The sequence below is a fragment of the Periophthalmus magnuspinnatus genome, chromosome 8 (genome assembly GCF_009829125.3).
Source record: "Periophthalmus magnuspinnatus isolate fPerMag1 chromosome 8, fPerMag1.2.pri, whole genome shotgun sequence".
NCBI classification, from domain to species: Eukaryota; Metazoa; Chordata; class Actinopteri; order Gobiiformes; family Gobiidae; genus Periophthalmus; species Periophthalmus magnuspinnatus.
Window position 1 is genome coordinate 6,387,508 of NC_047133.1, and position 23,279 is coordinate 6,410,786.

Below are 23,279 nucleotides of genomic sequence, written 5' to 3' on the forward strand. Positions count from 1 at the left end.
AGGTTCCACAGGTGATGCTGCAGAGTCAGGTCTACATTGGTTTTCTATGGGTGATGGTCAGCTCGTGTCGTGGCTGTGTCTCTGGGAACAAATAGAGTAAAAGAAATAATATGTAACCCCAATAGATAAAATAAAAGCACGTGCAAAAAAATAAATAAATATATAAAAAGAAAAAAAAAATCAACAAAGAAAGGACAATTTTCTGAAAACCTGCTTCTAAAAATGCAAATGTGCTGGTTCCGTGGGTGCAGAGGCTGGGCGGTTCTGGACATTCCGTGGGTCCGTGGGTCGGTGGGTCCGGCCCCGTGTCCGGCCCGGGCCCGAGCGCTGACCTCGGCTGCAGCTGCACACGCGCATCGTTACCTTTAAGACGCCGTTTCACCGGAGCAGGCACCATTTTACCGAGGAACCGAGTCACCGAGCCGAAAGAACGAACCCAACACCGGGCCCCGTGCACCTCTGCCGCCACCGGAGCAGCCGCACCGAGCCTCTGACGCACCGCGGGGTTCAGGCGCTTTGGTCCGGCCCACGGAGGACGAGCAGCCGAGAGGGGGCGAGGGGAGCCGGGAGAGGGGGCGAGAGCAGCGGAGAGCCGGGGACCGTGACGCCGAGTGGGGAGGGTTCACCAAATCCTTTCCCTTTAAAGCTGCGAGGGGCTGAAGAAGCGATAAAAAAAGAAAACGGAGCTGTGAAGGAGGGGAGGGCGAGAGCGGGAGAGCGGGAGAGCCGAGCCGTCTGAAAAAAAACCGAAAAAACATGTCGCCGCGCGGAGGGAGACGGCGCCGGGGCGGAGTCACGGAGGCAGGCCGAGCAGCAGCGCTCTGAACCCGGGGACCAGCGCTACGACAGGCCGAGGCTGCGGACCTCACCACTAGGCCTCTCCGGAGCTAGCGCTTTAATAAATGACACCTCGCAGATTTTAAAGATGATTTTGACTTCGTTTTTGTCATCTTAAGAGAATTTGCATGCCCTTCACCAGTAGACATAAGCAAATGTATAAAAATGAAGCATCCACAGAAAGCATGGCTCCCGCGGTCTGGCGCATTTCAGCCTCTTCAGGGCAGCTCTTTATGAGGCTGCCATATTAAAGCATAACTACGGAACATTCACATTATATTCAGGTGTAACTGCGCTGAACCCGCTTGCACTGCTGCAGTTTTCGGTCTGTTCGGGCTCCGGTTCGTGCCCCGGGTCGGTGGTTTTCTCGGCGGCACTTGGAGCTCCTCTGTAACCGCCGTCCCCGCACTGCTCCTCGGCCCGCTCGCCTGCCTCCTCCCGCCGCCGCACCATGGACACGTCGTGGAGTAATTTCCTCTTCCAGGTGAGTGCGGCTGGGGCCGGGGAGCGGAGGGGCTGGGGCCGGGGAGCGGAGGACCGAGAGCACCGGGGGGACAGGGGGGGTCGTGTGTGTGTGTGTGTTTACAGGCGGGAGGGGGGAGGTCAGAGCCGGGTCACACTCTGGACAGCTCCCCCTGCTTTGGTCCACTCTGTCTGCTTATTCTATAGTCCTATTATCCAAATATAAGACTAAACTTTAAAACAAAACCTTTAACTCCACTTTAGAACTAAATAAACAGTTTACAAAGAGCTGCACAATACACACAACACACTGTACACTTTTTAAATGTTCATGATATGTGGTGTTCCTTTACAGATAAATAAAGATAAGAATAGAAATGGATAAAAGAGCTCTGTTTGACTCCACTAGTCCTCATTAAGGCAGTGAAATTGGCAAATATTCATAGATAAAAGGGTAAAAATAGATAAAAGAGCTCTATTTGACTCCACTAGTCCTCATTAAGGAAGTACAAATAGTAAATATTCATAAATAAAAGGGTAAAAATTGATAAAAGAGCTCTATTTGACTCCACTAATCCCCATTAAGGAAGTACAAATGGTAAATATTTATAAATAAAAGGGTAAAAATGGATAAAAGCGTTCTATAAAATGGTAAAAATCGATAAAAGAGTTCTATTTGACGCCACTAGTCCTCATTAAGGCAGTGAAAATGCACATATTCATAAATACAAGGGTAAAAATGTATCAAAGACACAGATATGCCTGTAGTCGACTAAAGACGGTCAATTAGTTGAATAAAAAGGGGGCGTGGCAAAAGTGCCAAGAACTATTCTGTATCTTTTTTATCTGACCCAAAGTGCACTCACAAGACTCATGCAAAAACTACTATTTATACAGAAAAAAGAACAAGGAAACGATGTTGTGAGTGAGACTTTTGAGACTTTTATATTTTATATCGTCATGATTTGGGGAAATATATTTTTGTGGCAGTAAAGACTCAGCTGATAAGTGTGTTTGAATGAAGCTGACGGCTCATTTAAATTAGGTTTATTTTGGTTTGTCTGTGTAATCCCTCAGTTGTTGGTTATTTGGATTCATTTGTTTGTTATTTGACTTAATCTCTCTGATATTTCTTTACAGTATAGTTGTGTAGTAGTATAGTAGTTACATTTTGAAATGTCTATATGAAAGTGTCAAGTGTCAGTGTTTACATTTGAAATGATCTCCAGCGACAGTAGAGTGTTTGTACACTAATCTGAAGGTTGGTGGTTCAAATCCCTCTCTCTGCATAAACATTGGTAGAGCAGTTAGAGCCACTGATCCACGGGTTGGCGGTGCTATTCTAGCTCCCACAGATGAATGCTGTTTTTTTGTCCTTGGGCAAGACACTTAACCCACCTCACCCTCAGTGTCTGTGTACACTAGCGTATGAATGTGTGTGTGAATGGGTGAGTGGTTTCTTGATGTAAAGCGCTTTGAGCCTTGAAGGTGGAAAGGCGTATAAAAATGTGACCAATTACCATGTTTGTCCTCTCTCTGTCCTCTTTCTGTCCTCTTTTTGTCCTCTCTCTCTGTCATCTGTCTATCCTCTCTCTGTCCTCTTCACAGACCCCCTCCTCCCAGCCCCAGACTGACCCCCCTCTTCAGTCTGAGTTGCTCCCAGATCTAGACACTCAGAGCCCCCCAGAAGAGCCACTGGTCAGCCCCCCCTCCACTGTGGACACAGCAGCCCTGAGTGAGGAGCCAATGCCTGGTGAGACGTCTTGTTTAGTCCCAGTGTAGTCCCGGTGTAGTCCCGGTGTAGTCCTGTTCTAGACCCTGTTTAGTCACAGTTTTGATGTGTTCTCTCTGTCTCTCCACAGTTAAAGCCGTAGTGAAGCCCGCTCGCCCCGCTCACATCTGTGCCACGTGTAACAAAGAGTTTAAGAACAGTTATAACCTGCGGCGGCACCAGTCTGTCCACACTGGGGTCAAGATGAAGGACCGTGCCGCCAGAGAGAAGGAGGACGGGGTCAAAGTTCACAAGCAAACTGTGCCTCTGAGCCTGCTTCAGCTGACTCTCCCCTCACACACACAGGTACAGGGTTTGGACCCGGTTTAGACAGGACATTAGCACTATAGATACACAAGCACAATAGGGCTGATTTAACGAATAAGGCGCTGCTGGTGAAGAGGAAAAAAACTTAGATCTTATAATAAGATATTAATTTGAAACATAAATGTAAGGAAAGTTTTCCGGCATATGATGTTTTTATATAAAAATAAAACGTTTTATGAGTAAAAACAGCCAAAATGGACCATTTATGGGACATTCAAAACAGAAAAGTTGAGAAAATGTCTTTGTGTATTTAATATGAACCAAATGAACAGAGGATTTTGGATCTCATTTAGTTTTTGAATAAACTGGATCAGACTGAAAATTGGTCCAAAACTTCAAATTTTGCCTCTTTTTTTTTTTGGAGTTAAATCCTTCTGTTCATTTAATCAAAATCTTGTGAAGTCCCAAGATTGTTGTTGTCTGTAGGTGAAATTTTAAGGGCTCTCTATGGGGGAAATGCATTCTGGGAAAATTGCCTGTAAATTATACTGTCCTCTATTAATATTTAATTTAATCCACCTCCATAGAGTAAAACATGTTTTGGTGCAGACTGAGTTTTGAGACCAAACTCGCCAAAAAGCGAGCTAATGTTCCTGCAGATGATGCATCTTCACTGGCCTCTGACCTTTGTATGATCTGTTTTTGATGATGTCACTGTTCTCACAGGCCCCGCCCACTGTCAGCGTTGCCATGGACCCAGTATCTGTTTCAATCGCTCCAGCAACAGTCTCCATCGCCCCGGCAACCGTCTCCATGGCCGTGCCCCCTCAGCCCATTCAGGCCGCCGTGGTCGTGGTGGGCTCCGTCGACCAGGTCAGATGCCCTCCCATCCTCCTGTGTCCCTGTGTGTCAGATGCCCTCCCATCCTCCTATAGTTTGGACTGGGCATATGTTTACATTTTAAATATATTCATAAAGGGAGGTGTTATATCTTAATGTTTATTTAAAATTAAAGTTACAATGTGTAAAAAGTTAAATCTGTCAACTGGACAAAAAGTTGTAGTGTGTCCACCAGTAATCTGACCAGAACTGAAGAAGCGGCTTGAATGAGCTCTTCACTCCTACAACTTTTTGTCCAGTTGACAGATTTAACTTTGGCTTTTATTGTGAATCAGACCTGGACGACTGAGGGATTACACAGACCACTACAGTATGTAACTTTCTGCAGGTGGCACGCCATGTTTCCATGAAAGTAGAACATTAAAGCCATACTTGGGAACATTCTACATAGAGATATGATACAAGCAGGAGGCCCTCCTCCCAGCCAAATAAGAGTCAGGTCTGTGGAGATGTGAGCCCGCTCACAGTGAGGATGCAAGTTTTATTTGATTTTAAATCCAATAACCACTTCCATAATGTAAAAGATATATATTATTTTAGTATGTTTTTTTGCTAAAATTTAGTATGTTTTATGCTTTTAAATATGAATACAAAAATTAAATCAATTCAAGTATTGCACCGAGTCCAGTGGTTGCATAAATACTAATGATGCCCTCTCTCTCCTTCCTTCTCTCTTTCACTCCCCTCCAGTCCGTAGCCCCGCCCCCCTCGGCCCCTCCCATCAGGAAAAGCCACGCATGTGAGGCTTGTGGTAAGGCGTTCCGTGATGTGTACCACTTAAACCGCCACCGCCTGTCTCATTCTGATGAGAAGCCGTACTCGTGCCCAGTCTGCCAGCAGCGCTTCAAACGCAAAGACCGTATGAGCTACCACGTCCGCTCGCACCAGGGTGGCGTCGAGAAACCCTATGTGTGCCCGCACTGCGCCAAGGCATTTTCACGGTAACAACCTTATACAGGCTATGGGCAGAACACACGCACAGAACAGAACATGGAACACAGACAGAAATAAACACAGAACTGATATGGAACAGACACGGAACAGAACACAGAACAAACATGGAACAAACTGAACAGAACACTGAACATAACACGGAACAAACAGAACATAACACGGAACAAACAGAACAGAACCAGCACCAGCCAATATCACACAAATGCTCGCATTTTTAGGAAATTAAACCTTAAAGGGCCCATATTAGGCTCTTTTCTCTCAAACTGAAAACACCCCTGGTGACACCTGGTGATGAAAACTACCACTTCAAAGCTCAAAATGCTCTTTCCACCTTTTGATGTCATGGAGATGTAGACAGACTAATAATAAAGTGTTACTCAAACATGTGTGAATGAAACAAAACACAACTCTAGGTATGTTTTTGTGGGGGGAACAGCATTATCACATGGCTTAAAGCTCACATTTTATCTGGTATAGGACCTTTAATTGAAGTTGCTGAGGCACACTGTTTGTTCTCTGTCTGTGGTGAATGGGAGTTTGAATAATTAAAAATAATATAATTTCATTTTGAGACAATAAACTTAGATTTTTGTTTCAGACCGGACCACCTGAACAGCCACGTGCGACAGGTGCACTCCACAGAGAGACCCTTCAAATGCACCGTATGTATTTACACCAGTCTGCTCCTCTCTGCTCCTCTCTGCTCCTCTCTGCTGCTCTCTGCTGCTCTCTGCAGCTCTCCGCTCCTCTACTCCTCTCCTCTACTCCTCTCCTCTACTCCTCTGGCTCTTCGCCTCTGGCTCTCCTCCTCTGCTCCTGTGTACTCCTGCTCTTTTGGCTGACCCTCTCCTCTTTCAGACCTGCACCTCGGCGTTTGCGACCAGGGACAGGTTGAGGGCTCACCTGATTCGTCATGAGGAGAAGGTTCCGTGTCATATCTGTGGAAAGCTGCTGTCGGCCGCTTACATCACAGATCACATGAGAGTCCACAACCAATCACAGCACCATTCCTGCCACCTCTGCAACCGCAGTCAGTACTACTACTGCTACTACTGCTACTACTACGGATACTACTACGGATACTACTACAGTTACTATAACTACTGCTACGACTACTGTCAATAATAAAAGCCAAAAGTAAAATCTGTCAACTGGACATAAAGTTGTAGGGCTGAAGAGCAGCAAAACTTCTTCACTCCTACAACTTTTTGACCAGTTGACAGTTTTTACTTCTGGCCTTTTGTGTGGATCAGACCTGACCGACTGAGGGATTACACAGACAGTACTGTCAATACTACACCTACTACTACTACTACTGATACCGAAACTGCAGCTACTACTATTACTACTACTGATACTACTACTACTACTACTACTACTACTACTACTGTTAATACAACAACTACTACTGATACTACGGCTACTGCTGTCAATACTACAGCCACTACTACTGATACTGCTACTTCTACTGATACTGATACTACTATTGCCATTGATACTCATACTGCTACTGATACTAATACTTGTGTTACTACAAATACTATCACCGGTAGCACTTCAACTACTACTACAGCTAATACTGAGACTAAACCATATGTGATGTATATGTGTGATGTGTTCTTATGTTAGTCTCTCTCGGGTTGCAGGCTTCACCACACTGACGTACCTGCGAGTTCACGCTCAGAAGCACCATGGGCAGGAGTGGAAGGAGAGCGGGGGGGCGCGGGGGGCATTTGGGGGGGCCGCGGGTGGCGTGCTGCTGTGCCAGCTCTGCGGAGTCCAGTGTAAAACTGCCACTCAGCTCCAGGGCCACATGGGCACGCATGCGGCCAATCAGAGTGAGCCCCACCTGGGCCCAGGCACTCAGGGGGAGGGACGGGCGGCGGAGGGACCGGGCACCACGGTGGAGGCCGTCGCCGTGGGCAACGTGGCGGGCGTCAACGTGGCGGGCGTCAACGTGGCGGGCGTCAACGTGGCGGGCGTCACCGTGGAGGGCGTGGCTGTGCCTATCGGAGCCATCGCTGTGGGAACCAGCGGAGAGTCGACAGTGGCCACGGAAGCGGTCGGGCTACTGGTCACAGACTGCTCCTCCATCAACCCCCAAACTCACAGCTAACGTCTGTAAGAGGTAAGAGAGGAGGGGGGCGGAGCTAACATCCCTAAGAGGAGGGGGGCCGGGCTAAGAGAGAAGAGGTGCGGAGCTAACATCTGTAAGAGCGGGCGGGTCAGGTCAGATATGATGCTGGTGGCTTGGGCCAGATACACCGGGTGAGAGCAGGTCAGGTCAAATACGGCGAGTGCTGGTGGATTGGGTCAAATACAGTCGGAGTGGGTGCGAGTGGGTTGGATCAGATATGGCAGGTGGGTCGGGTAGGAACCATCGCCTGCTTTAATGTGTCAGCACAATAATCGTCTCCTGAAGCTTTGGACTTACACAAACTGTCTTTAGGCAGAAAAGTGTATTTTAATAAAATGCCACACGTTAAACACAAAATATTTAGCTGCTTATTCATCACTCTTGCAGATAATACTCTTATCAGTTCGATCATGGGCCAAGTCTCTGCTGACAGTAGAGACAGTACCAGGGAAAGTCTGATAGTTTGGATTTTAGGGAGGTAGTGTGAACGAACAGAAAAAATACAACACTATGTAAGTTCTCAGGCTGGAGCCTGGTGTTCTTTCAGTGTGACTCAGCCCTTAATGATCAGCCTAAAGAACATGATTCACTTCAGAATTGACATGCTTGAATGACTCTGACACATAATGACACTTCTGGTACTTTTCTTTTGTAGAAGCATTGATTTTTATTAAAACTCTGTGAGTCGCAGCCTCAAATGCGATAGCACTCAGACAGATTGTGCTCAGTGGAGAGCAGGGCCGGAGCAAATGTGGGTCTAGTGATGGCCCTGGGGGGTGGTGCTCCTGAACATTTACATTTACATGTCATCTTCCACACGAGACTCACAACAGACTCAAACCCACAGACTCACTGACAGTTAAGGAGAAGCAGAGCTGTCACAAGACTAAAACTTCATACACCATTTTGATACTAAGCAATAGACTCAATACTGATACTGACCACTATGATAATAAACACTCTTTAGACAATATACTGTGATTTTCAACATTAAATAGTAGTACTTTCTTTTATATTCCCATGTGGCCTTATATCTGTGTAATCCCTCAGTGGTCCAGGTAGGATCCATAGTGGTCCATGGGCGTGTACTAGTCTTTGTGGTCTTATACTTGTTCTAATACAGCTCAAGATCATTATGAAGACATTCAGGAAAGGTTCATTTCTGTCCTGTCAATGGGACTTTCTAATATCAATACCTGAAAAAAATTTGGCTCTAGTTTGAGTATCGATTTTCAATACTTTTGACAGTCTTTAGAAAAATGGCACTGTTCAATTGATACTTTACAGTGACATCAGGCTGGGGTGCTCTACATACATGTCTATGGCGGACTGTTCATCGGTTACCCTGGAGACACAATGCACACATTAGCAAACATTGTCAAAATAGGCTAAAAACTCACAACAGCACATTTTGAGGAGCCTGTGATCAATCTGAGTGTTCATCCTGTTTAGGAGTTTGATTTTAGACAAAATTTGTGAGTGACTTAACTGAAAAACTGTTGGCTAATGCTAGCTAGCTTGTGACTGTAATGTTATTTGAGAGGGACTTGTTTAATAGCAAAAATTATGTCACTTCTTTCTGGTCAGATTGTGTTAAAACAGATTTAAGTCCAACAGAGCTTCAGACAGGGGGGTGCCTACAGTTAACATCACATCCCCAGAGAATGTGGATGACATCAGCTGTGTCCATGCTGACTCTAAACGTGCTGATACTTCTTCTGTTTTGTCTGTTGCAGGTTGGTTTTGCACACGGCCTCTCTCCTCAGAAACACTAAACTCTTGTACATAAGAACTCAGACGGCTCCAGTTTGGATGACCTGTTTTTACCTGCTCCATAGCACCCCCCTCTGTTCTTTTTGGTTTGCACAGCCCCTGTTTTTTGGATTCTCGTGGACTTATTTATTTGTGGAAGGGACGAAGGATTAACCTGTAAATTTTCCATCAAATGTTCGAATGTGTATTAACTTTAAAGGACCATATGACACTATGCTCTGATCTGTTCTGATGTTGTTTCCTCATCACAAACAGACCTGGAGTTGTGTTTTGTTTCATTCACACATGTTTAACACATAAAACCTGCATATTTAGGCTGAGTTCTTCTCTCAAATACAAAACACTCTGCTCCACCTTGTGATGTCATGTGGTAATAAAGGAAGTGCTCCACCATGTTTTTAAACTCCACACACCTTCACTAGAATCATGTGGATCATTTCAGCTCTGGAGTTCCCAGTCTCTACTGAAGTAAATGTAAAAGGAGTTGTTAACTTACCGCTTCATGACATCACAAGGTGGAACAGAGAATTTTGAGCTTTGGGGATGTAAACAGACTGATAAAGTGTTACTCAAACATGTGTGAATGAAAACACAACTCCAGGTATGTTTTTGCGGAGGGAACAGCATTATAACATGGCTTAAAGCTCAGAAGTTTGTGTAATACAGGACCTTTAATCTGATTTGTTCTAATATGATTTGTATTTCTGGGCGGTTCTTGTAATCCGTAGCTTCTTTGGTGACTTGTCTGTGGCTGTGCAGACTGTATCATAAAGCATAGTGCATAGGAAATGATGATGTATTAAACCCAAACAAAATGTAACTTGGCTTTGGTCCTGTTTAATATGAGAACAAGTCCTGGTTTAGAACTGGTTTAGTCCTAGTTTAGTCCTGATTTAATCTTGGTTTAATCTTAGTTCAGTCCTGATTTAGTGCTCGTTTAGTCCTAGTTTAGTCCTGGTTAATTCCTGATTTAGTTTTGAATTAGGCCTGGGTTGGTTTTAGTTCAGTCCTGGTTTAGTCCTAGATTAATATTATTTTAGTCCTGGGTTAGTCCTGGGTTAGTCTTAGTTCAGTCCTGCTTTAGTTCTGGTATTTATGGGTTTCAAGCAAATGATTGCCTAGACTCTTCCACATTATGGCATTAACTGTGGCTATCTCCATGGAGACGGTAAGTGATGCAATCAGGTCAGATCTGTGGAGAGGCGACTCCACTCACAGTAAGCATACATGTCTTTCAAAATATTTTAGAGCACCATAATTTAAAAATCAAATAAAATACCATACTGTGGAACATTCCAAGCAAAGCAATAACACGCCCATGGAGTCAAAAAGATGGTAGATCCCCCACTAGAAAAATGATTTAGTGCAGCTTTAATTGGGAATAAAATGAGACACAGCTGTGGCTGCATCATAAGCTTCCATGTACAGTGTCACATGAATAGGCTACAATAAGGACAGAAAGTTATGCAGGGAAAATGTATCTTCTTGCAACTTTGAGTATATGGGTACAGTCACTTTTGCAGAGTACAGCGGGACATAGGTACATTCTGCTCCCCTTTGGTCCCCTCTCCAGGCTCCTCCAGGCGCCCCCAGGCTCCCCCATGCTCCGGGGCTCTGCAGACGTGCACGGAGCCGCGTATGGTGCATGGACGTGCGGGAGCAGCATTGTTTACAGCCGCTGCCATTAACCCTCCCCCACCCAGCCTCGGCAGCTCCTCCTCCGCCGCCGTTAGCCTGTTAGCCCCGGCTCCCTCTGCCAAAAAGGGGCCAGAGACACCGCAAATCACCCGGACTGCACGGGCATCCAGCACCGGGAGACCGCTGGTGGAGCGTCCGACCCAGAACCGTGACGAATAAACCAAAAAGACACGATTAACGGGGGATTTAACGCGATAAAAGCGGCTAATGAGTGGGGCTAGCCTCGGAGCTAACAGGCTAACAATCCGCTGACGAGCTCCAAACCAAGGATTCTGTGGAGATTATCTACCGCTGATCTGTGCCATAAAGACCCCCGATTGACCGTGCCCGTTTTGCACTTTTGTGATGCTAAAAGAAGCCAAAACCTGCGCTCGGGGGGACATTTAGCGGGACATTCAGCGGCATATGTAGGTCACTGCAGCGGCTGGAGCTGTATCTGGGTCAGCGGCATCAGCGGGTTAACTCTGCCGACTAGCACCAACAGCTGGTTAGCATCGAAGCTAACACTCTCGAAGCAGCTTTTACGAAAGATTTATCTAATAACATTAATTTTTATTTAACTAAATTTGTTTTTACGGCTGTCGTGAGCTTATTTACGGCCAAATCTGAAGTGGTTTCTGTTTAATTTATGTTTTAAGCTGTAAAATAGCGAGTTCTCTGCGGACTGGGCACACAGCTGCTGCTACAAACAAAGATAACTTGTATGATAAAAGTGGACATTTTAAAGGCCAGGCTCGAAGCGCAGTTTTAATTTGGTTTTTATGAAGACTATTGAAACTTTTTACGCATTTCCAAGAGGTTGAAGTGTTTGAAGGGTTTTATCAGTCTGAAATCGCCTGGTGATACGGTCAGAGGCTCGGGGAGAGGGGGCATGCACACCGCGGTGATCCTCCTCTCTGTGGCCGGGCTGCAGTAGCTTATCCTCGGCCGTGGGACTGAGCAGGACCCCCCTCTGCCCTGGTTCTCCTGGATGAGTTTTACTGGAGCTTGAAGGGTAACGGATCGGAACTAGACCAACAGCAGGTAAGCAGCTTGTTATTGATGGTAATAACAATAATGTGATACTGTTTATATTACGTATTAGGTCTTATATTATGAGAAATGTACTTGTAGAGGTCACAGTGTTATAACAGGACTTAAAGCTCACCTCAAAAACATGGAGATTTGTTTTGTTTCATTCACACTTGATTGAGTAACCCTTTATCATTAGTCTATCTACATCTCCAAAGCTCAGAATGCTCTGTTTCACCTTGTGATATAGTTGAGTGATAGTTTCCAGTTAACAGCTCCTTTTAGCTTTAGTTCAGTGGAGATGGGAAATTCCAGAGCTGAAATCATCCAAATGATTCTAGTGAAGGTGTATGAATTAAAAACAAACAAACAGTGGAGCCCATGCTGTATTACCACATGAAAATCCCTGTGCATCTTCTCAGAATCTATACAAAACCTAATTTAGTGGCTAATGTTCTACAAAGTGAGCTACACCCTTGTGAGCGATTAATATCACCACTATTTGAGGTGATGGAGATAAAATAATTTTCCCTTTTGTTTATTTAAGCTGACAGAGAAGGCGCTGAACTTTGGGCCAGTTTTTGTTTCATGTGGATAGGCCCAGTAATCAAACAGATATTAACCATAAATCTCTCCCTCCTTCTCTCTTCTCCCCTCTCTCGCCTTCTACCTCTCTCTCCTTCTCTCCCCCTTTCCTTCCCTCTGTCCTTCTACTTCTCTTCCTTCTTCTACCTCTCTCCTCCTCTCCCTCTTTCTATCCTCTCTCCCACTCCCTCCTTCTACCCTCTCTTCCTCCTTCTCTCCACTCTCCCAGTGCTTCTGTGGAGGTGCGTTGGAGCATGGCGTTCCACAGCGGCGCTCCTCGTCAGCCCGTCGACATGTTTCCTGGTTCGGATCTGGGTCCAAAGTTCTTCTGTGTTAACTCTTCATGCGCCGCACCTGCCTCCACTCTGACCTCTAGTCTCACGGGGTCCACGGCTCCGGCTCCTACCCCCAGACACCCCACTTCTCTGGGGGGCAGCGCGGGTGGAGGAGGGGCGGCAGTACCACAGCCCTACACCAACCCGGCCAGTGAGGTCCCGAGCCCAGCCGAGATGGAGCCTGACAGACCCATTGGATACGGAGCATTCGGAGTCGTGTGGTGGGTAATGTTGTCAATTCAAAAGTATCAAAAATCAGATACTAATCGATATTAAGACTGGTATCAAAACTAGATATTTATTTTTTGGCAGGAATTGATACTAAAAAAGTCCCATTGACAGGACAGAAATGAACTTTTCCTGACTAGCTTTAGATTTTGAACTGTATCAGAACAAGTATAAGACCACATAGACTAGTGTACGCTCATGGACCACTATGGAACTTACCTGGATGACTGAGGGATGTTTTAGATGTAAGGCCACATGGAAATATAATAGAAAGTACTATTAATATTGAAAATCACATTCTATTGTCCAAAGAAAGAGTGTTTTTACTATCATCGTGGTATTGAAATCAGTATTGAGAATGGAGTCTGTTCCTTAGTATCAAAATTCAGTTTAAAATATTCCCTTTATTTGATAATAACTAAAACATTTGAACCACTGTGTTTGGCCAGAGGCTGTAGGTGCAGAACAGCAGCCACATCACCATCAGTCTGCCCCAGGGTGACTCTGATACAACCAGAATGTGACTAACAGAGACAGGATGAGACTCTGAGTGTAATAATAGTTTATTCTACTGTTTGTACTGTTATTTTTCTTAGGGATGCACTGATACCACCTTTTCCGTATGAGTACTTCATTTTGAGTACTTGCCGATACTGAGTGTCAATACCAGACATTTTTTTTTTTTTACAAGGGTTCGATTATAGTGTTAAATCAAACTCATTTCTGAGGCCACAGTTTGACTAATATGGACATGCTATTTTTTTAGAAATATTTTTAAAAGCTCTGAACCTGCTCTGTTCAGTCGCTAACATTTGTTTGTCAATTACAAGTTACAGTGCATGAACAAACAAATAACCGCCAGCATCACTTACCAACGTTAGCATGCAACCATTGCAAATACAAGCACTGTGCTGATATCTGCTGTGAAATATAAAAACCCTTAGAGTCCAAAATTATTTTACAGTTCATTTGGCATTCGCATGTGATTAAAGCTGAGCTTAATGTGCACAACAGCTAATGTGCTTCTTTATGGTCACCTCTGCTCAGAGACGCTCGGGAGATGAGCTGTGAGTGTCAAATAAGACGCAGTGCAGTTACAGTTTCGGATCTTGGTATCGGCAGCCCACTGACATGTACATTTGAGTACTGGCACCTGTTATCGATACTGGTATCGGTGCATCCCTACTTTTTGCTGCTGTAATTATTTTGAAGTTTGAATTCTGTTATCGAATTGTAAAGTTATTTCCCTGTGGATGAATAAGTCTAACTGATTCATTTGTATAGCATATATATAGAATATAACAGTACAGTGTTCCCTTATCCTTGTGTTTGTGTTCTTCCTGCAGGTCAGTGACAGATCCACGTGACGGCCGAAAAGTGGCTCTGAAGAAGATGCCAAATGTCTTCCAGAACCTGGTCTCCTGTAAACGAGTGTTCAGAGAACTGAGGATGCTCTGCTTCTTCAAACATGACAACGTCAGTCCTGCTGTAGTCCTGCTGTAGTCCTGCTGTAGTCCTGCTGTAGTCCTGCTGTAGTCCTGGGTTCAGTCCTGGGTTCAGTCCTGGGTTTAGTCTGCTGTAGTCCTGGGTTTGTTCCTGCCTTAGTCCTACCTTAGTTCCGTGTTTAGTCCTGGGTTTTGTCCTGGGCTTAGTCCTGGGCTTAGTCCTGTTGTAGGTCCTGCCTTAGTCCTGCCTTAGTCCTCATTTAGTCCTGGCTTAATTCTGGTTTAACCTTGGTTGTTCTTGTTCTTCAGGTGCTGTCGGCATTGGACATTTTGCAGCCTCCTCAGATCGACTGCTTCGAGGAAATGTATCCTTCCACACTCAAGAACTGGGACTGAGTCGGGGACAGGGTGAGGACTAGAACCAGGACTTGAACAAGGAGTGAACCAGGACTATGTTGTCTTTGCTGTTTTTTTGTGTGTATTTGGAGTATTTCCTTTGACTGAGGTCAGATATGTGATCACTGAACTGATGCAGAGCGACCTCCATAAAGTCATCGTCTCCCCTCAGCCTCTGACCACTGACCACATCAAGGTCTTCCTCTACCAGATCCTCAGAGGTACTACATACTAGCACTACTACTACTAATACTACTGCTGCTACTTTTATTATATTTGGGTCAGGCGGAACGAAGTGATGATGTAGCTCTGGTTGCTAGTGGGGGGCATTAATGTCACTACTACCACCTCTACTACAGCTACTTCTACTGATTCTAGGTCTGAAGTACCTCCACTCTGCTGGAATCCTACACAGGGACATCAAACCTGGCAACCTGCTGGTCAACAGCAACTGTCTGCTTAAGGTGAGACCACAACAGCTCAGTCAAAGGAATTCAGACATAATGTACACAGCAGTGAGCCCTCAAAATGCTTTTCATCAAATTAGAACAGGGTTAAAGCCCTACTGTGGAACATTTACTCATCACTTTAAAACAGGGTTAATGACCCACTGTCGGACATTTCATTACATTAGAACAGGGTGACAGAGGGACCATATTATATGAACTTGTATGTCAGATGCCCTCCCTGTGTGTGTCAGATGCCCTCCCTGTGTGTGTCAGATGCCCTCCTCTTGTGTGTCAGATGCCCTCCTCTTGTGTGTCAGATGCCCTCCCCGTGTGTGTCAGATGCCCTCCCTGTGTGTGTCAGATGCCCTCCTCTTGTGTGTCAGATGCCCTCCCCGTGTGCGTCAGATGCCCTCCCCATGTGTCAGATATCCTCCCTGTGTGTCTATCTGTAGTTCTGTAGATCTGTACAAACATGTTGTGAAATGTGATACTTGTATTAGTTTGTCAGTTCAGATTTTAGTCTTTTTGTCAGTGCTTGTTTAAAATGTGAACTTGGAACAGAATCCTGTTATTAAAACATAAATCGCAAATCATAGTCACAATACTTGTCAGCAAATTCCCAGTTTGATATTTTTCACAAATCATGTATTTGTCCCTGCTCAGATCTGTGACTTCGGCCTGGCTCGTGTGGAGGAGCCTGACCCGTCTCGTCACATGACCCAGGAGGTTGTGACTCAGTACTACAGAGCTCCAGAGGTCCTGATGGGCTGCAGGCACTACGGATCCGCCATCGATGTCTGGTCTGTGGGGTGCATCTTTGCCGAACTGCTGGGGAGAAGGATCCTGTTCCAAGCTCAGAGTCCCATACAGCAGGTCTGAGCATCCTCTGTATCATCAGGGCATCCTCTGTGTCATCTCCACCGTCTGCTCCTCTGACCTGCTCCTCTGCTCCTCTGCTCCTCTCCTCTTCTGCTCCTCTCGTCTTCTGCTCCTCTGACCCTCTGACCCTCTTCTCTGACCATCTTCTCTGCACCTCTACTCCTCTGACCCTCTTCTCTAATCTTCTGACCCTCTCCTCAGCTCCTCTGACCACTCCTCTTCACGTGTCTTGTGTTTCAGTTGGATTTGATCACAGATTTGCTGGGGACTCCTCCTCTCTCTGCTCTGTCTTCAGCGTGTGAAGGGGCACGGGCACACATCCTCAGAGGACCTCACAAACCCGTGAGCATCATCTCAGCCTTGTATATGTCTGTTCAGTATATACTGTTCTGGCTGAATGTCTCGCGTGTCTGTGTCTCTGCAGCCGTCTCTGTCTGTGCTCTATATGCTCTCTGACGGAGCCACTCATGAGGCCATCCACCTGCTCTGTCGAATGCTCGTGTTTGACCCGGTCAGTACCATGCACACACACGTATATAAAACTCACACATATACATATACACACATACACATTCACACATGTACACACTACATACACATATATACACACACAAATATATGCACGCACGCACACACACACACTCATACGTACACATATAAACACACACTGACATATACACACATGCGCACACACACACACACTGTACTCTTATACATTACATTATGGCTAATGCTAAACTGCAGGCTAAGAAATGTAAACCTTATACAGATACAAATGTTAAATACCAAAATGTGATTGGGTTATCCGGAATGAAATAATTTCTGTGGTGGTGAAAGGCTCAGGCCCAGAGGCGGGCTCAGGCCCAGAGGCGGGCTCAGGCCCAGAGGCGGGCTCAGGCCCAGAGGCGGGCTCAGGCCCAGAGGCGGGCTCAGGCCCAGAGATCGGCTTTATCCCAGTTTCCAGTTGGTTGCATTCATGTGATGATGTCATAATTTCAAATGGAGGGCTGGGGCCTTTATAACTCTAATGTTAATGTCTCTTTCCTCTCTCCCCTCTTTCCTATCTCCCTTCCCTCCTCTCTCTCCCCTCTCGCCTCTCTCTTTCTTCCCCTTTCTCTCCCCTCTTTTCCCTCTTTCCCCTCTCTCTCCCCTCTCTCTCCTCTCAGTCAAAACGTATCTCTGGCTCAGATGCCCTGTCTCACCCGTACCTGGACGAGGGCCGTTTGAGGTACCATACGTGTATGTGCCAGTGCTGTTACTCTGTGCCCAGCGGGCGCGTCTACACCAGAGACTTTGAGCCTGTGGCCGAGCGCCCTTTCAGTCACAGCTACGAGAACAGCCTTCTGTCAGTGTGGCAAGGCAAAGGTAAGCCTGATGCCCTCCCAGCTCCCCGTGTGGCCTCCTGTATGCCTGTGTGTCAGATGCCCTCCCATTGTTGTGGTTGCTAAAGGTGTGTGTTGCTCCTCAGAGCTGATCCATCGCTTCATCACAGAGCATCAGCAGGGAAAGAGAGTCCCTCTGTGCATCAACCCCCAGAGTGCCGCCTTTAAGACCTTCATCAGGTACAACCGGCAGCTGAGTGTGATTCAGAGTTGTGTCTGATGAAATATTCTACCTGCATGTGACCTGTGTCCACCAGGGGGTATAGGGTATAGAGGTATGGATGTCCTCCCCCAGGGGGTATGGAGGGGTATGGAGGAGCATGAGCATTCTCCCACAAGAGGGTATGGAAGGGTATGGATGTTCTCCCCCAGGGGGTATGGAGGTCCTCTTCCAGAGGGTATGGGCGGTCGTCCCCCAGGTGGTATGGAGGGGTATGAGCATCCTTTCCCAGAGGGTATGGAGGGGCATGGATGTTCTCCCCCACGGGGTAGGGAGGGGTATAGGAGTCCTCCCCCAGCAGGTATGGAGGTTCTCCTCCAGCGGATATGAAGGGGTATGGAGATCCTCTTCCAGGGGCTATGGGGGTTCTCCTCCAGGGGTTATGGGGGTCCTCTCCCAGGAATTATGAAGATCCTTTCCCAGGAGATATGAAGGGGTATGGGGGGGGTCATCCTCCAGGCCTTATGGGGGCACAGACCAAAGACTCCGCACAGATCAGTTGAAGAGTGTGTGCTCTGTGAAGAAGATAAAGTTAACAGCTAAAAAACACTGTCACCTGGCCAAATTTAACAGCTTCTGTCTGTCACAATATCAGCCATTTACAACTGGAAGCGGCAATGATGGGACTTAAACTCCACTAAACTTGCTGTTTGGTTATGTACATTAACCTAGAACCTGTAGACACACTACTTCATTATGAAATGCAATCTTTAGACTTAAATTAAAGCCACTGTATATCAAATCAGACATGTCAGATGCCCTCCCTCTGTCTCAACCTTCTCTCTCTGTCTTTCAGGTCTACGGCATGGCATTCGTCAAAAGTCTCTCGTAAAGAGGAGAGATGAGCTCTGCTGCTGTGGATCTGAGTCCGGACCAGGACCAAGACTAGGCCCAGGATCAGAACCAGTCCCATGGGTCCACTGTGGGTCCTTGTACAGACCCCTCCCAAAACCCACATACCCACTGGACCCTGGAGCCTGGAACAGACCAAATTTAGTCCAGATTTAGTCTTGGTCCTGGTTTATAACTGCTTTTAGACCAGGTTTAGTTCTGGTCTTTCCGTGGTTCTGGTTTATATCTGGCTTTAGATCTGATTTATTCCGACCCCAGACGCCACTTTAGACCTGGTTTAAATCTGGTTTATGTTGTTTTTTCCAGGCTCACACAGAGGATAGTCCAGGCCAGGAACTGGTCCAGACTAATTTTAGACTAGGATTAGTTATGGTCCAGTCCCAATCTCGTTGGTCCAGTCCGGTCCAGTCCCGGTCCAGGCCTGATCTAGGTGTGGTCCATTTCCGGGCTAGTCCTGGTCTAGTCCCGGTCCAGTTCCGGGTCGGACTCCTGGTGCTGTTGTACAGAGAATCGCTGCTTATTCAAAGTCTCGGTACAAACCTCGTTGGCGTTTTCGCTGTAAAAATTTTTAAGGAGTTTTTGTTGTCTTTTTGGTAGATAGTTTGAGTTTTGACGTCATTCCAGTTTTGTGCAATACTCCTCCTCGGAAAACCGCTCGCCGTGTCCGCACCAAAAACTAACCTCTTTAAGTTACAAAATGGATGAAACATTTCAAACAACAACAGATTTTATCTATCCTATCCTTTTCAAAAATATCTCGCTCCAAATTCATGTATTCAACTCATAGACTATATATATAAATGGACATAACGTACTAGCTAACATGCTAGCTGCCACATTCAAACTGGAAGTGAGCATAATCATGAAGTGTTTCCTTCGAGCTCTGGTTGCAATTCACTTTCTATTGAAAAATTGTGGCCCCTAAGAGTTTTGTATTTATTCGCTCTACATGATCCTGTTTTTTTCCCACTCTTTTGTTCTCAAATCAAGATATGAACATTAATAACTGATTAATCAGGGACCTTCTTTCTCTGAGATTCCTCCTGAGTTAGCAACGGGTTTGGTTGCTGTCTGATTAAGGAGGGAAGGTGGATTACCTTTTAACACCCTTGCCCCTGATTGGCTCTTTGGTTTTGGACTTCGGTTTCCAAATATCCAAATCCCTGGTTGCAGCAATAACTGCTAGCTTTGATGAGCTTCATTGGACTGGAGCCAAACGTGGGTGACCTCACTCAGTTCACTTTTTTATATAGACTGTGGTTCAAATTTAGACTTGATTTCACTACTTTTAATTCACAAAAACACCAGAGCTGGATTGTATAACTCACTAACCTCAAAAGTGCCATATTTCTCCAACTAAGATGGTGAAATTACCCGTGAGAGCCATTTTACTTTCTGTTTTTTAAACATTTGGTGCAGACGCGGCCGGTTGATGAACTTCAGGATTCAAACGCCAAGGTTTTTCCTCGACTCAAATCTCACTGTGTCCGAACTCTTCAAAATAATAATAATAATAATGTTTGATGTCCACATGTAGCAGCCTCACGCTTCCTGCTTCGTTCCCTGTTTTTTCAGATATCTCACTGAATTTTGTTGAATTTTGTTGTATTTTTTACGTGTTTTGAGACTGCAGAGAGAGAGGCCAAAACTACAGGATCCAAGAGTTTAAAAAATAATCCAGGATTTTGGGAGCTAAAAATGTGTAAAATATGAAGAGGTTTCTATTAAGAGACTTATTGTCAGAGAGTTTAGACCTGGTTTAGACCTGGTTTAGACCTGGTTTAGACCTGGTTTAGACCTGGTTTAGACCTGGTTTAGACCTGGTTTAGACCTGGTTTAGACCTGGTTTAGGCTTTGTTTTAGACCTGGCCTTAGACCTGGCCTTAGACCTGGCCTTAGACCTGGCCTTAGACCTGGCCTTAGACCTGGCCTTAGACCTGGCCTTAGACCTGGCCTTAGACCTGGCCTTAGACCTGGCCTTAGACCTGGTTTCTATTAAGAGACTTATTGTCAGAGAGTTTAGACCTGGGTTTAGACCTGGGTTTAGACCTGGGTTTAGACCTGGGTTTAGACCTGGGTTTAGACCTGGGTTTAGACCTGGGTTTAGACCTGGGTTTAGACCTGGGTTTAGACCTGGGTTTAGACCTGGGTTTAGACCTGGGTTCATCCCAGGTTAATCCAGTCCTGGTTCAGTTCATGGTTTAGTCCTCGATTTGTTCTGGGTTAGACTTGGTTTAGACCTAGTTTGGTCACTGCTTTAGGTCACTGCCTTGTTTCAGTTGAGTTGCGGTCTAGACCCGGTCTAAACTAGTCCCTGCTCCCTCTGTAGACCTGGCTCGGGTCCTGTTCCAGTGTTAGTTTTATTTATTGAGTGACTGAGAGGAAAGTGTGAATGTCTTTGGATATTTTGAGTTTTAGACAGTTATTTTTTTAGATTTTGGACTTTGTTTTGGACCGTTTTACCTCGTAGTTTTAGAGAGGTCTGGACTCAACCGCTGCTGCTCCAAAAAACAAACTAAAAAAAAACCCCTTGAGAACAGGTGTGAGTTTCACCTGCGTCTTGTGTCAGGCTTTGAGGGTCTCATCTGTGCAAAAAATTCACTTCCAAGTTTCGAATTTGTTTTGGTCACAAATATTAACCTTTTGAAAACAGCATGTGTTACGGTTATGCACACACTTTGCATGTTTTTGTGACGTTACTGAAAGAAAATGAAAAAGATAAAGCGGTATTTAACACATTTAAATGAGCACTTTTGTCAAGTCAAAAATTCTCTTGAGCTGCACATGTGTTATGAATGAAATAAATAATGCAACATGTTTTTAAAAAAGATGAAAATATGAAACAAAATGGCTGCATCCTGAAACTAAAATGTAATGAGAATTGACTCAAAAGATCAGCACGTTTTGAATACATTTGAATGAGACCAATGCACTAAATGTTATGATTCACAAATACTAATATTTAAACGAGGCGGTGTAATCCCTCATTGTCCAGGAGAGGTCAGTGTAGAGACGTTTCAGCCGTGCTCCTGACTGCTTTTGAAATGAATAGTCAAGGTGTTTTCAGCTCCAGACTTTTTACAGTTGGTGGAACTGGTTTAAAACACTGGGATTTATCCTACTTTGAGTTAACAAAGTCCAGCCCCTAAGGGAGGAGAAACTGCCCCCTGTTTACAGCTGACATGGTTCATGATGCCCCTAGGTCTCACATTCAGCCCTGTTAAAGAGTGGGTATTCTGTAAAATAGTTTTTTTTTAAAGTTTGTTCTGTTATCAAAAACATGTCTGAAGAGCTATTAGAGGTCATCCATGCATGTTTGAGTAATCTAGAGATCTCTCTTGAGCCCTATTTGAACCCTCTTTACAGTTAGCCCTAGGAACCTGTACAAGACTCTGCCCACAAACCTGTCACCCATGCTCCCACACAACAATTCTCCATAAATGTACAAAAACATGACACAAACTATACAGCAACTTGACAAACCTGATGTGATGTGCGGTAGTTTCATTGGTGGGATATTGCGGGTGTTGTGATAGCGCTCTGAAGGGGGAGTGACTTTGCACAGAGAGCAAAGGGAGGGGAGACTCGGAGCATCAAAAACAAAAGTGAGACTTATAAAACATGTTAATATGTTGTTTTCCCATAATACCCCTTAGAAGTAAAATATGAAACATTTTGATTTTAAAAACACTGTGAGCACTGCTGAAACATCAGTAAAAAATGAAGAAAATGTGCCACTACTCCCCTCTGCTGGTGACTAAGGAGTGGAACAGTCTGAGTCAGGCTAAAAACATTTGCTGAGATTTAGCCTAATGTTAATGAAGCGCTTCTGGAGTACCATCTGATGACATCACAAGGTGGAACAGTGTTGTGAGCTCGAAAACAGATTAAATAAAAAAAAAAAGTTAAATATTTGGATGTTAAAAAAGAGGAAATGTTTAGTGAGACCCAGGAACTTTTCAGATGCAGGACGTGTGTTTAATATTTTATTTATGTCCAAAGTGACTTGAGTCCAGACCTCCAGGGGGCGTTGTGTAAATGTGCATGTGGTTTAATGCGTTTCCACAGAGACAGAGCCAGGCGGCCATTTTGAGTCCATGGGAACCGTTTAGGACTGCCCCTGATCCTGGTTCAGTCCTGGTTTAGACGTGATCCAGTCCTGATCCGGACCCGGTCTAGTCCTGGTCTAGTCCCAGTCCAGACCCTAGTCCAAGGGCGGCCCTGGTCCAGACTCTAGCCCCGGAGTAGGCCCGGTCCAGACCTGGGGCAGTCCTCGTTCCTGATCTCTCGCTGTCTCGTCCTGTTCTGGGTCCAGTTGTGGTGGACTTTTGATGATACTTGAATTTCTTAAACTGTTTAAACTTTAGACAAAAGTAGAAACAAATAAACACTGGACTGAAACTGTCTGAGAGTCGTCTGTCACTGAAAACTGCTTTAGACCTGCTTTACTCCTGGTTTAGTCCTGGTTTAGATATGGATTAGTCCTGTTTTTTTTTTTCCTAGTTTAGTCCTGGTTTATTCCTGGTTTAGTTCTGGTTTAGTCCTGCTTTTTTTCCTGGTTTAGTCCTGGTTTATTCCTGGATTAGTTCTGGTTTATTCCTGGTTCAGACAAGGATTAGTCCTGGTTTATTCCTGGTTTATTCCTGGTTTAGTCCTGTTTTTTCCTGGTTTAGTCCTGTTTTTTTTTTTTTTGTTTTT

General features: G+C 45.2%; 2 protein-coding genes across 2 annotated transcripts; both read left to right on the forward strand.

The window, feature by feature from the left end:
• Nucleotides 1-261: 261 nt before the first annotated feature.
• On the forward strand, nt 262-9,921 carry LOC117374385 (myc-associated zinc finger protein-like). The gene is made up of 9 exons (XM_033970483.2): nt 262-1,321; nt 2,908-3,052; nt 3,162-3,376; nt 4,064-4,210; nt 4,928-5,178; nt 5,790-5,853; nt 6,050-6,221; nt 6,838-7,319; nt 9,065-9,921. The coding sequence occupies exons 1-8, from the start codon at nt 1,289-1,291 to the stop codon at nt 7,305-7,307; spliced, it is 1,497 nt and encodes a 498-aa protein (XP_033826374.1). The 5' UTR covers nt 262-1,288; the 3' UTR covers nt 7,308-7,319; nt 9,065-9,921.
• An 871-nt stretch (nt 9,922-10,792) lies between these two features.
• On the forward strand, nt 10,793-20,455 carry nlk1 (nemo-like kinase, type 1). Its single transcript, XM_033970484.2, has 12 exons — nt 10,793-11,822; nt 12,625-12,951; nt 14,305-14,434; nt 14,713-14,768; nt 14,914-15,020; nt 15,178-15,263; nt 15,912-16,121; nt 16,368-16,469; nt 16,552-16,638; nt 17,294-17,492; nt 17,596-17,689; nt 18,526-20,455. Exons 2-12 carry the CDS (start codon nt 12,650-12,652, stop codon nt 18,572-18,574), a joined length of 1,422 nt encoding a protein of 473 aa, XP_033826375.1. The 5' UTR covers nt 10,793-11,822; nt 12,625-12,649; the 3' UTR covers nt 18,575-20,455.
• The last annotated feature ends 2,824 nt before the right edge of the window (nt 20,456-23,279 follow it).

What these genes read in the sequence shown, in the direction of transcription:
- LOC117374385 (XM_033970483.2), top strand. Translation starts at nt 1,289, where the DNA reads ATGGACACGTCGTGGAGTAATTTCCTCTTCCAG. An exon ending in TGGTGGGCTCCGTCGACCAG is followed by an intron (nt 4,211 to 4,927) that starts GTCAGATGCCCT and finishes ACTCCCCTCCAG; the next exon opens with TCCGTAGCCCCGCCCCCCTC. An exon ending in TGCGCCAAGGCATTTTCACG is followed by an intron (nt 5,179 to 5,789) that starts GTAACAACCTTA and finishes TTTTTGTTTCAG; the next exon opens with ACCGGACCACCTGAACAGCC.
- nlk1 (XM_033970484.2), top strand. Translation starts at nt 12,650, where the DNA reads ATGGCGTTCCACAGCGGCGCTCCTCGTCAGCCCGTCGACATGTTTCCT. An exon ending in ATCGACTGCTTCGAGGAAAT is followed by an intron (nt 14,769 to 14,913) that starts GTATCCTTCCAC and finishes GACTGAGGTCAG; the next exon opens with ATATGTGATCACTGAACTGA. An exon ending in GAATGCTCGTGTTTGACCCG is followed by an intron (nt 16,639 to 17,293) that starts GTCAGTACCATG and finishes CTCTCCTCTCAG; the next exon opens with TCAAAACGTATCTCTGGCTC.